Source organism: Mirounga leonina, unplaced genomic scaffold, assembly GCF_011800145.1.
Source record: "Mirounga leonina isolate KUSES-001 unplaced genomic scaffold, KU_Mleo_1.0 Mir_201, whole genome shotgun sequence".
In the NCBI taxonomy this organism is placed as follows: domain Eukaryota; kingdom Metazoa; phylum Chordata; class Mammalia; order Carnivora; family Phocidae; genus Mirounga; species Mirounga leonina.
The window spans coordinates 26723906-26736017 of NW_023270504.1; the positions used below are offsets into that span (position 1 = coordinate 26723906).

Sequence of the window (12112 nt, forward strand, 5' to 3'; positions counted from 1 at the left end):
TTTAATCATACTGCACTGAGGGACTTGCCCACACCATACCAACTGTTCATGTGGATCTTCGTTGTGATGTTAACAGCTTATATAAAATTTCTGATTCCTAAGCAGCGGTATTACTGAAGAGAGGCCGTGGCCCTGCCTCTGCACAGGAGAGAATCCACCCGCAACCACGGATCTGAAATCATCTAGATATTGTCCGGACAGCAGCGGGACAAAGGTCTCGGGGAGTTCGGATCCAAGCAGAGGACTGTGGAATTACTGCAAGTCGTTGGGAGAACCCATGTCTACAGACAATGATTCTACATGTACAAACTAGTTTTTTTGTAGATGTCATTAAGATAAATTTTTTTTAAATATCTTAAGTGTGAATAAGTTCAGGCTAGTTATGGCACACTATGTATTTTCTCAATTAATGGATATTAAAAGACAATCCCATATCACTCGGGGTCATCACAATATTTGGACATTAAAAAGGGGTCCTTGTCTTCCAAAACATATGCCAGACATAGCCTGACATAGGAAAATTCAAATCCTTCAATATTTCAGAGAATAAATGATAAATATGTCATTATTAAATATGTAAAGAAATTATGTTCAAATTCTGAATGACTGAATTTCTCATTATTTAAATGAGGAAAGAAAAAGCTGCAGCCGAATTTAACCTCAGATGGTTTAATAGAGGGATCTTATTCACTATATACAGGATTCTCTAACGACAGTGGGCTGGTCCCAGCCGGGCGACCTGACCAACACGGAAACCCCGGGGCAGCGCAGGGGCCACTAAAAGTTGACCGTCTTGGCCGGCTTCACGTCTTCCATTTCGGACAACAGCCAGCGGTAAGTACGATGGCGCCGCAGCACCTCAATGGCCTTGAGCTCCAGGGGTGTGGCCTGAATTCCAAGGTCTTCCAAGCCAGGCAGGTGGGGCAACAGCATGTCCGTGATGTGAAGCTGTGGACACACAGAACCATGGAGAGCTCTGAGACCTGACCAAGAACACAAAGTGCCATCTCACCGAACCCTGAAACACTCAAGTTGGCCTGAGTCCCATCCCTGAGACTTGTCTCCAAAGGACACGTGGCTGCTTTTGATTCCTGCACCTCACTAAAAGTAGACCACAGAAAAAGAGTTTAAGGGAAGGAAAAAGGCAAGGTCACCAAATATCAGTGCAAATAGTTCTACCCACGAACACAGAACACTGGCTCCAGATGAGCCATTCCCCAGACTGAACCAGAATCAATCTGCAATGGAGAAGCACCAGTCACATTGTCAAGGTGGCTTCACAGGAGGTCCAGGAAGAAAATAAAACAGGGGCTAATGCAGAAGCAGCCCATTCCCCAATTCTCCCTTGTGCACGGGCTTCCTGCTTCCATTCACACTGCTGAATTAAGGAGATAACTGGCATTTGTTCCTTGCTCATTAAGAGATAATCCATTAACCTTTATGCTCCTACTATACTTCATCTGGTTGATCGATGCTCACCAAGATCTAAAACACCAAACCCATCTTGTTTGTAGAGGAGAATGAGCTGGAAGACTTCCACAATCCCAGACCATCCACAAGCACACGAAGAGAATCAATACGCATATAGAGCAACTGGCTCCTTCATCCTCCCCACCTGACAAGGTCTGCAATTTTGATCGGAGTGCTGTGAGGCAGCCTCCAAATCCAAAGCCCATTCGGCCTACTGTATCCACACCCACTCCATTATCAGTGTAAGAGACACATTTGCACGTATTCAGACAGTCAGTCCTCCTGTCTGGTTTTTCATGAACGTAGAAGGGATATCTTGAAAACGGTCTCAGCTTTCCAGACACAGCCAGTCAGAGGGGAGGATCAGGCCTGCCCCATTCACATCTGCTCCCCGAGGACTTTCTCATCTTCTCTATGTTTTAACTTTTAGGTAACATTCAGAGGATCATTTGGCTATTCTTGCTGAGAAAAGGTCAATAGGTCTTCAAAGATAGAGACAATACAGAATTTTTATTTTATTTTGTGTTCTTCCTCGAAATACTTTTACCCGCAGTGTGGGAGACCAGCACGGGAGACAGCAAGACAGAAAGAGCCAGAGCTCTGGAACCCAACACACTGTAGAGGGACAAGACAGGCAGGCAGCCCAAGACTGGTCAAGAGAATGAGAAAGGAATAATCGACCTACTTGGATTAGGGTAGGCAGAGTGGACACCTTTCTTTAAGCCAAAAATGCTCAATATTATTGCATACACCTTCAGAATAAAAAGTTGAAAAACAGAACAAAACAAAGGGCCTGGAGAGGCAGGAGTAGTAAGATCTGACATATATTTTGAGGGTTGCCTGAATAATACCTGTTGATGGTCTACGGCTGTGCTGCCTAGTACAGTAGCCACTGGCCAAATGTAATTTTCATTTAAGTTTAATTAAAATTAAATAAACTTAAAATCTTATTTTTGCTGTTGCACTAGCCATATTTCAAATGTTCAACAGTCCTATGTTGCTAGTCGCTACATTTTTTTTTATTATGTTATGTTAATCACATACATTACATCATTTTTTATTATGTTATGTTAATCACATACATTACATCATTAGTCGCTACATTTTGAACACTGTAGATTACAGAACATTTCCGTCACTGCAGAAAGTTATGCTGGACAATACTGGTTTAGTATTAGTAATCAGGGGAGAATTCCTAGGTTTTTGGCTTGAGCAACAGAGAGAACAGTGATCTCATTAACATAAGATGAGAGAGGCCAGGAGAGAAGCAGGTTTGCAGTTCTATTTGTGGAGATGTTAAGTTTCAGGAAACTGTATTAGCCCCAAATAGATATAAGAGTCTGCAGCTGGGGAAGGTGGGGGGCGATTCAAGGCTGGAGATAAAAATGCAGCTGTGAGCTCACAGACAGCAGCTGGGGCATGGGACGAGGGGAGGGTCGTTCAGAGAATGAGCAAAGATACAAAAGGGCTGAGGACAGAGCTTGTCAGTCCCCCAACATTTACAGATCAGGGAGAAGAGGGCAAACCAGGAAGGGAAACCAAAAAGCATGGCCGAGTGAGAGGAAGAAAAGCAAGGGAATACAGAGATGGCCAGAAAACAGACTGGCAAGTGAGGGTTCAGGGAAAGAAGGGGTGATCACAGGTAATCTGGAAAAGAGCAGCTTGTGGGGAGAAATGGGAATAAGAGCCTGAACGGAGTGGGTTAGAAAGACTGAGGTAAGCAACGGTTAAAAGCAGGAATAGACAGCTCTTCTGAAGAGTTTGGACTCAAAAGGACCTAGGAACAGGATGGTGGCTAGAAGGGACAAAGGGGAAGGGAGGGTTTCACCTTTAAAAAAACGGAGCCCTGAAGGCATGTTTGTGTGCCAGCAGAAAAGGAAAACAGACCACGTTGGAGAGAAACTAAGGCAGCACCCCCACAGCTGAAGCAGGCTGAGGCGGGGTGAGTTTCAGGGCCCAAGCCGCAGGGCTCGCCTCAGAAGGATAGTGGACAAGAGCATGCAAATAACCCAAGCCAGCAAGCGAACAAAAATCAATTCTAACTTATCCATCTCTAGCTCTCTGCCCCGTACCTGGCCAGGCAGATGTTCATCACATACTCACCCGCTCCACTTTATCCCTTGTTGTCCATGGCTCAAATGGACTCATTTCAAAGAGTCGTGCTAGCCATCTGGAAAAAGGCATAAATATAGCGCATGTGATAAGCGTCTCCATACCCAATACTCAAGCTAGCCTGCAAGAAGCATCAGGAGAAAGGCTGCATAGAGGCAGGGGCTCACTGATTGTTTTGTTTTTAAGAAAATAACCAATATCCTGGCACCACTACCTGTGAGGTTACCTTTCCTCTCAAGCTAACCCAGCCTGACTGCCCTCACTGAGAGCAGCCCTGTTCTCCATGGAAGACACAACAAATCCAAACAACTGAAAATTAAAATAAAGCCATTACTACCAACAAAACAAACAAAAAATATCTGACATTCAGAGAAGTCAGTGCCATCTAATCTAATTTAAACCTCAGACATTCAGATATGCTTCTGTTAAGAACGTGGGCTGAGCTGAGTAGTATTTAAGATGCAAATTGTAATCCTTAAAAGCAGGCGCCCCAAGGGAACCAAAAAAATTCAAAAGTAAGGAGAAGCCTAAGACGGATGATTCAAATCAGGAAGCAAACATAAAACCCAGGACAAGAGAGTCGCCTGCTTCAATTAATGCCATCTCTCCACTCTTACTGAAAACAGGGTTTTCCTTATCTGCCACCAAGTTCCTGTTAAGTATCCTCGGGGCAGGGGGTTTCAGCCTGCATCCAGGGTACCCTAGGAATTCCTCAGGGCCCCCACAGAGCACTGGGGGCACAGGCTGGGAGTACGTGCTCTGAGGATCGCCCCTCACTACAGCTAGAGCAGCTCTGCTTCTATCTGATTTACCTAGTAGGTCTCCAAGGGGTTACTGAATGCGGGGTTCCACAGCTTTCTAAAAACTTAGCATAAAAAAATGAAAAAGGAAGCTGAAGATGGGTCAAAATTTCTCTGGGAACAAAGTCTCAGATTCCAGACAACCTATCCCGATGGCACTTTACTGGGCTATTATAGCGTAATTAAAACACCCCCCACAAACCTCCAACTCTCTGTGCTCTGGCTGTGTGTTAACAGAGGACCTCCACTGCCCATTTCCGTGCCCTCGGTGGGCCACTCCGTTTGCATATGGCAACTCCACTATGCAGTAACTCTCAATTCCATGCACAGCCAAGGAAGCAGCTCCCAGCGGTCTGGCTGCACCAAAGCCGCTATCAGAATGACCTCACTACCGACTCCAGTGGATACTTTTAAGTCCTTCACCTTATCTGACTTTTCTGTAGCCTTTTATTCCACAAATACTGACAGAGTACCTACTGTGTGCCAAGCACCGTCCCAGGTGCAGGAGGTACAGAAGTGAACAAACTGCCTCGCTTCCCTTCTTGAAACAGTCATTTCTTCCCTAAAACACCCCCTATCCCCTTGATATCTAGGCTTCCAAATGCTCCACTTTTTTCACTTACATGTCTGATGACTCACTTTGCTCTTCTTGATAAATTTCCCTGACTCTGCAGGTCCTTTAAACGGAGGTATTCCTCGTGCTTGGCCCCCAACCCTCCTCCTTCACATATACTTCATGCTCTTCCCTAACCTACGTCAGTCACGGAGTAAGTGAGAATGAAGTAGACGGCTTGAAAAATAGAACACCCCCAATAAATAGTATCATCACACTGCATTCTGCCTATTTTTCTGACATGTGTGTTAGATCACAAGCTTTCTAAGGGTTTCGTATAATATCTTGGGTCCCTAGTGCCTTGCCTCAGACATAGTAGGCATTCAAGAAATATTTGTTGAATGAATGCAGGAGTGAAGTGCCATGTTGGTTTATAAGTCAATCCCTGGCAAACTGGATGTGAAGGTCTCCCTGACCAGACCACTAGTATGTGACATGATCATTCTGAGATTCTAAACCTGCAAAGGGAAGAAGTGAATCAAGAGGCAGGACAAGAAGAAGATAAGGCAACCACAAGGTCAAGTCTGAATCAACCCAGCTCCTTTCCCCAATTATATGATCAGACTGGTTTAATAAAGAAGGATCCTTTCCCATGTCTGGGTGAGTGATTTAGGGAAATCTGATTGCTCCTTCATACAACCTGCCGAGCAAGACACTTCTCCAAATTAAAATTCCGTGGTTTCTAATGAGAGAATCTGAAGAACTGCAGATTTAACCTCTCAACACACGTTGTTTTTCTCATCCACACTAATCCACATTTCCCTTTCTTAGACACCTCTGGTTCTGTCCTAGACTAACATCAAGACATCAGGAGCACCTCCTAGTTAAGAGATAGAGGCTCTACTATAACGAACATACTCCGTATAACCCTAAATGACAGCATTACAAACAAATGTATGGAGTTAGCTCTAGTTTAGAAGGCATAAAAAGAAACACTTTACTTACCGATAGGCAAACTGCGGCAAAGGGTACGGCAGGAAGGGTCTGTGAGCCACAGCAAAGACATACTGCACCAGGTCAAAAAGGACGTACTGACTGGGCCTACAAAAAGAAAACTTACAGTTCTCCAAATTATTGGCTCCTTACAGATTTTCTTTTCAAATTTAACAAAATAACATTTTCCTTATGAAAGAGGAAACACATATGCACTGCAGTAAATACAGACTGGCACAAAGAAAACTCACCCATAATCCCATCAAAAAAAAAGTTAATATATTTAATGTAGCCTTCTCATCCCCTTACATATACACATTTTTTTGCTTTTATAAATGTAAGATTACATAGGTCATCCTATTCTGTAATGTCTTTCATTTAACATTAAATCCCAATCACCTTTCTATGTCACTCAATATTCTAGCGCATATTTAATGATCACATAAATTGCACTGCATGTAATCATAACTATTTGATAAATTCCCAACTTGGGGGATATGGAAGCTATTAAAATATATTTTTCCTTTATAAGATAATGCTTTAATGAACATTCTTACAGTAAACATTTATACTTATCCATAATTATGTATTTATAATGTATTCTAGAAGTGGAACTGGCTCAGAGTATGCTTAGAAATGTTAAGGCTTTTATTGAATACTTCCATACTGCCTTCCAAAAAGGTCCTATCAATTCACATAAAATGCTAGCAGCCCTCTCACCAAAAATGAGTTTAGTCATAAAACTGTGCCAATCTGTTAGGTAAAAAAGGTACCCCAACATTCTAATTTGCATTACTTTAATGATAGAGATTTATTTATTTTTCTTTTTACAGTTTTACCTACTACCTACATACACTTTTCTTTTCTCTCTTTCCTCCTGAAGTCCCGTCTATAAAGAATGATTTGTAAGAATTCTTTATATATACATATATATGTATGTGTGTGTGTGTGTATGTATTTAGAGAGAGAGAGAGTAAGAGAGTGAGAGAGAAAGCGCGCACGCATGAGGAGGAGAGGGAGAGGCAGACTCCCCACCAAGCAGGGAGCCTGATGTGGGGCTCAATCCCAGGACCCCGGGACCACAACCGAAGGCAGACACTCAACCGACTTGAGCTGAAAGAAGATGCTCAACCGACTGAGCACCCAGGTGTCCCAGAATTCTTTATATTTTAATGATATAGTTGGAAATATTTTTTACTGTTTGTATTTCACTTTTTAATGTTTAACTGTTTTGTGGCATACACAAGTTTAAACATTTTACTTAAGCAAAAGTTCGGATTTATTTTATGGTTTGATTTTATATTTAGAAAATCCCTCTACAGTAACCAGTGACATAAATTCCCACATATTTTTTCTTTTTATTTTAAAGGATTTTATTTATTTATTTGAGAGAGAGCACGAGAGGGGGAGGGTCAGAGGGAGCAGCAGACTCCCCGCTGGTTGGGGAGCCTGATGTGGGGCTCGATCTGGGACTCCGGGATCATGACCTGAGCCGAAGCAGACGCTTAACCAACTTGAGCCACCCAGGCGCACCCTGACTTATTTTTTCTAATGCTTTGGGGTTTAATCCATAACATACTTTCCTTCTGCAAAGTATTTTTGTATTGATATAAGGTAAAGGTATAAGACCATTTACTGAATCATCTATCCTGTCCCCATATTTTGAAATGTCACATACTGTGCTCACTTCAGCAGCACATCTACTAAAATTGAAATGTCACATACTATATATTCTTACATATATTTGAGACTGCTTCTGGACTTTCTATCCCACAGATCTGAATAATTTTGTACTGGTACAACCTAGCTTTAGTAATTATTATTGCTTATAATACATTTTAATATCTCTTCTCCCGTTTGCCTAGTCCCCTTTGCCTCAGAAAGCCTGTGAGAGCTCAAGAGTTGAATGAACATAATTCAGTGAGAAACTCCTCATTCTGACATTTTAACAAACAAAAACAAAAAACATGAAAATGTCAGCGAGGGGAACTACCAGACAAAGGCCTCAAGTAGCTTCCTTCAAGTTCCAGAAGGATGTGTAAGGATCACTGCAGGGCATACAAGCTATGCCAAAGAACAATTTGTAATCTTCACAATGACAAGCAATACTGGTATCATGGGTAAACTAATTATATGTAATTTACTTGCTCTTCAGCTGCTCTGAAGCACTTTGTGTTCCATTAACTGTGACTCAAGGACCGGTTTAAGTGCCTCTGCTCACAGAGAAAGGTACACTGAAGCCTGTGTCTTTCCTAGCTTAGATTTCATGGTTCAGCATCGTAGTCATTCCTTTGCAAATAGCCTCAGCAAAACCTTGTCCCCCAGCCACCTCTCCACTATACTAGCGTAGCCAAGTCCCTCCTCTGGCTCATGCAAGTATCTGCCTTCTTTGTGCCAGAACCCCAGCAAGACAGAGCTGGAGAGAAAATACAACTGGGCTACCTGGCCTCGCCTACATTTCTGATCACTAACTTCAAATGGAAGACTCCGTTCTGCTTTGCTACCCTACTATGCTCTCCCAAGAGGTGTTCTTCTGTGCTCCCAGGGAATACTTCCTATCTTCTCCTCGGTCCTCAAGGTTTCCATATACCTCTCTGACCCACCCCACCCTGCCTTTTAGCTGATGATCTCCCCACTCGTCATCATTTTCTTAATGGTGCCTTGTGAAGTACGGAAGTTTTCCATTTTGGCAGTGTCTAATTTATCAGTTTTCCCTTTTATGAAGTATGCTGTTGATATCACATCTAAAAAAATCTCTGCCTGGGGCACCTGGTGGCTCAGACGGGTAAGCGTCCAACTCATGGTTTTGGTTCTGGTCATGTCTCCGGTTGTGAGATCAAGCCCCGTGTCCAACTCCACACTCAATGCCAAGTCTGCTTGAGAGTCTTCCACCCTCCCTCTCCCTCCCCCTTGCTCCTCCCCCCACTCACACTCCCTCTAAAATAAATAAATAAATAAATAAATAAATAAATAAATAAATAAATATCTTAAAAAAATTAAAAATCTCTTAGCCCAAGGTCTAGAAGATTATTTTTCTTCCAAAGTTTTATAGTGTTAACTCTTACATTTAGGTCTCTAATATGTTTTGAGTTAATATTTTCATGTATTGTGTGAAGTTAAGGGCGTATGTTCAATTTTTTGCATGTGGATTTCCCAGGACCGTTTGTGGAAAAGATTATTCTTTCCCCATGAAGTGTCACAGCACTTTTGTCAAAAATCAATCATCCATAAACAGAAAGGTTGATTTCTAGACTATCAATTCTGTTTAATTCATCTATATTCTATTCTAATGCCAGTATCACAGTCTTTATAACTATGGTTTTAGAGTACATTTTGGAATTAGGAAATTTAAGTGCTCCAATTTTAGTCTTGTCAAAATGGTTTTGGCTATTGTGGATCTTTGCATTTCCCTATAAATTTAGAATTAATTTGTCAATTTTTGCAAAAAAAAACAAAAAACCTGCTGGACTACAGATAGGATTGGGTTGCATAAATAGATGAATTTGTGGAAAACTGCCATTTTAACAATATTGGCTCTTTCAGTCCATGACCAGGAGATGTCTGTTTACTTAACTCTTCTTTAATTTCCCTCAGCAGTGTTCTGCAAGTTTCTAGATACAGGTCTTGTATTTGTTAAATTTATACCTAAGTACTGTATTCTTTTGGTGCTATTGTGAATAAAATTATTTTCTTAATTTTATTTTCAGATTGTTCATTTGCAAATATATGGAAACAGTTTTATATACCGATCCTGTACCTGTGACCTTGTTGACTTTATTAGTTCTCATAGTTTTATGTACATGTGTGTCTATCAAGAGATATTTAATGAATGAATGGTAGAACGGACCAACATCCTATAGTTAATAACTATGAAAAAACTAGAAGCAAAATTAAGGTCTTATGCTTTTGCCTTCACCTCAAAGTGTCTGAGAAATAAGCAAAGTTTTCCCCTGAGCTAAAGAGACAAAAAGAGAAATGCAGGTGCCTATCCAGAGTTCGCACACACAAAATGGGTACACTGCCATGCCTAGCACTTCCTTTCCCACCAACATGCCAAACAAGTATGGCGCACTGCAGCTCAGCAAAGAGACTGGAAGGGGCTGGGCAAAGGTAAAGAGGGAAATGGCTAACTCCTCCCAGAGTTATTTCCAGCAAGTAGTAAGCAAAATCTGTAAAGCCATTTCTACTCTTCTTTTCTTCAGAATCCTAGTGTAACTACCGTTTGACTAGAGTCAGAGGTCTTTGAGTCTAGTGATTTATGGACCCGGAGCTGAACACACTTTTTGTGACTAATTCTCCTGGAGTATATAACTCTGTGCTAACACAGTGAACTAGGAACTCAAGAGAGGGGCACATATCTTGCAGCCGCTAGATACAGAAACACAGTATGATTTTTTACACTGACAAAAATTTTACTTAAACTAAGCCTATAACAATAGTGAAAAACATAACAATGTATGAATTCATAATCCTGGGAATATATACTATGTTTCCTGGCTTGAAAAGTGTCTTTTCTCTGGAAGCAAATATTTCTTAGGAATTAAGCTATCACTTAGTTGTTCAATCAGATTCTCACCTTTCATGGAACATCAGGTGTCATTAGTTTTGCTTCATAGAATAACAGGGTTCCAGGCCAATTATTAGGTGATTTGGTACCTATCAATCTGGTGGACTGAGTCTTAATTTTTTTGTTTTAGTTAAGTCAGAAAAAAGGTCCTAAATCCAGCTGTGACAAGATTTAATAAAATCAGGTAAGTCACACAGCTTAACTGTGCCCCATCTGTCCTAAGAGCAAAGAGAGCATATCATAAATGATCAGTCTTGTACAGCACAAGCAACTGTACCCTAAACCATCCATCTCCAACCTTTTGGGGGCATTGCAATACTCTATCAAAAGCAATTTAATTTTGCAACTGTACTTATTCCCTAAAAGTATTCTGGTTGTGTTTCTGAATCTATAGTAACATGCTTTATATGTTAAAACATCACTGGAGTAGTACAAAAGCATCCTTGGTGATCACTGGACTAAGTATATGTAATAGTCTAGGGCAACTGGTTCTCTCAGACTTTGGTGACAGAAAAATCACTTATTAAAGCAGATTCCCAGTTCACTCAAAATTCTGATTTAATAGAACCGTTCAGGAGATTCTGACAATAGCGGCCTTTGGACAGCTCTTTGAGACACACTGACCTCAGGGCTAAGGGAATAAAATTTCTGGAATAAATACAGTTGAAGAAAAACACTAAAAATGCAACAAATAAATCTGTAGTGACATGTTTAAGTTATTGTTCTTGTAAATCATTACAATTTGTTCATTTTAACAGGTAGCACAATTTTAAAGTCAAACTCTAGTCACCTACCCAACGAAGGCAAAAGATTTCCCTCTGGAATCTGGATCCTTAATTGCATTAACAATTCCTTTTGATACATCTACAACCTGTAAGAAATCGTAACACATGTTTAAATAATTGTTGAAAGAGAAAAACAGAGGGATGGGGAGATGGAGGGTGAGAGGGAGGGAGGGAGGAAGGAAAGCAGGCCACATCAATCACAACCAAAAAATAAAAAAAATTTTAAAAATAAGTTCAAATAATGGCATTGTCCTTTTTTTTTTTTTTAAGATTTTATTTTGACATAGAGAGAGAGAGAGAACAAGTAGGCAGAGAGGCAGGCAGAGGGAGAGGGAGAAGCAGGCTCCCCGCTGAGCAGGGAGCCCGATGCGAGGCTCGATCTCAGGACCCTGGGATCATGACCTGAGCCGAAGGCAGTCGCTTAACCGGCTGAGCCACCCAGGTGCTCCCTGGCATTGTCCTTTTTGAGAAAGCTCCTTAAAGAACCCACTCCTCAAGGGCTCAAATGAGTCTACATATAAGTCAAGTAAAAATGGTCTACATATTGGAAGGTTCACCTAAATATTTTTTCTAGTCAGAACATGTTCACACTCAGACAGCTGCTGAGGCCTTCTGATTGGACTCTGCTCACTATCTCTGCAATCTCACCCCTTATCATTTGTCCTAATGCTGTTACCATGCCGCACAAATTAGTAGGCGGAATCCTATGGAACTGCCAATATCCTACCATTTTGACTTTCCCAAATAATAATCTTAAATGATTTCAGACCCCATGGTTTTCAATCGGGGGTGATTTTGGCTTCTCCTGGAAGGCCCTTTTGGCAAAATGCCT

General features: G+C 41.3%; 1 protein-coding gene across 1 annotated transcript in view; it reads right to left on the reverse strand.

Moving 5' to 3' along the window:
- Nucleotides 1-653: 653 nt before the first annotated feature.
- The window catches only part of NDUFA9 (NADH:ubiquinone oxidoreductase subunit A9), a 35374-nt gene continuing 23915 nt past the window's right edge, over nucleotides 654-12112 (reverse strand). The window contains exons 8-11 of the mRNA XM_035028425.1: nucleotides 11290-11366; nucleotides 5941-6036; nucleotides 3574-3640; nucleotides 654-948 (exon numbers count right to left, since the gene is read on the reverse strand). Of these exons, the coding sequence (XP_034884316.1) occupies nucleotides 778-948; nucleotides 3574-3640; nucleotides 5941-6036; nucleotides 11290-11366 (411 nt within the window). The 3' untranslated portion in view covers nucleotides 654-777. The remainder of the gene's footprint in view (nucleotides 949-3573; nucleotides 3641-5940; nucleotides 6037-11289; nucleotides 11367-12112) is intronic.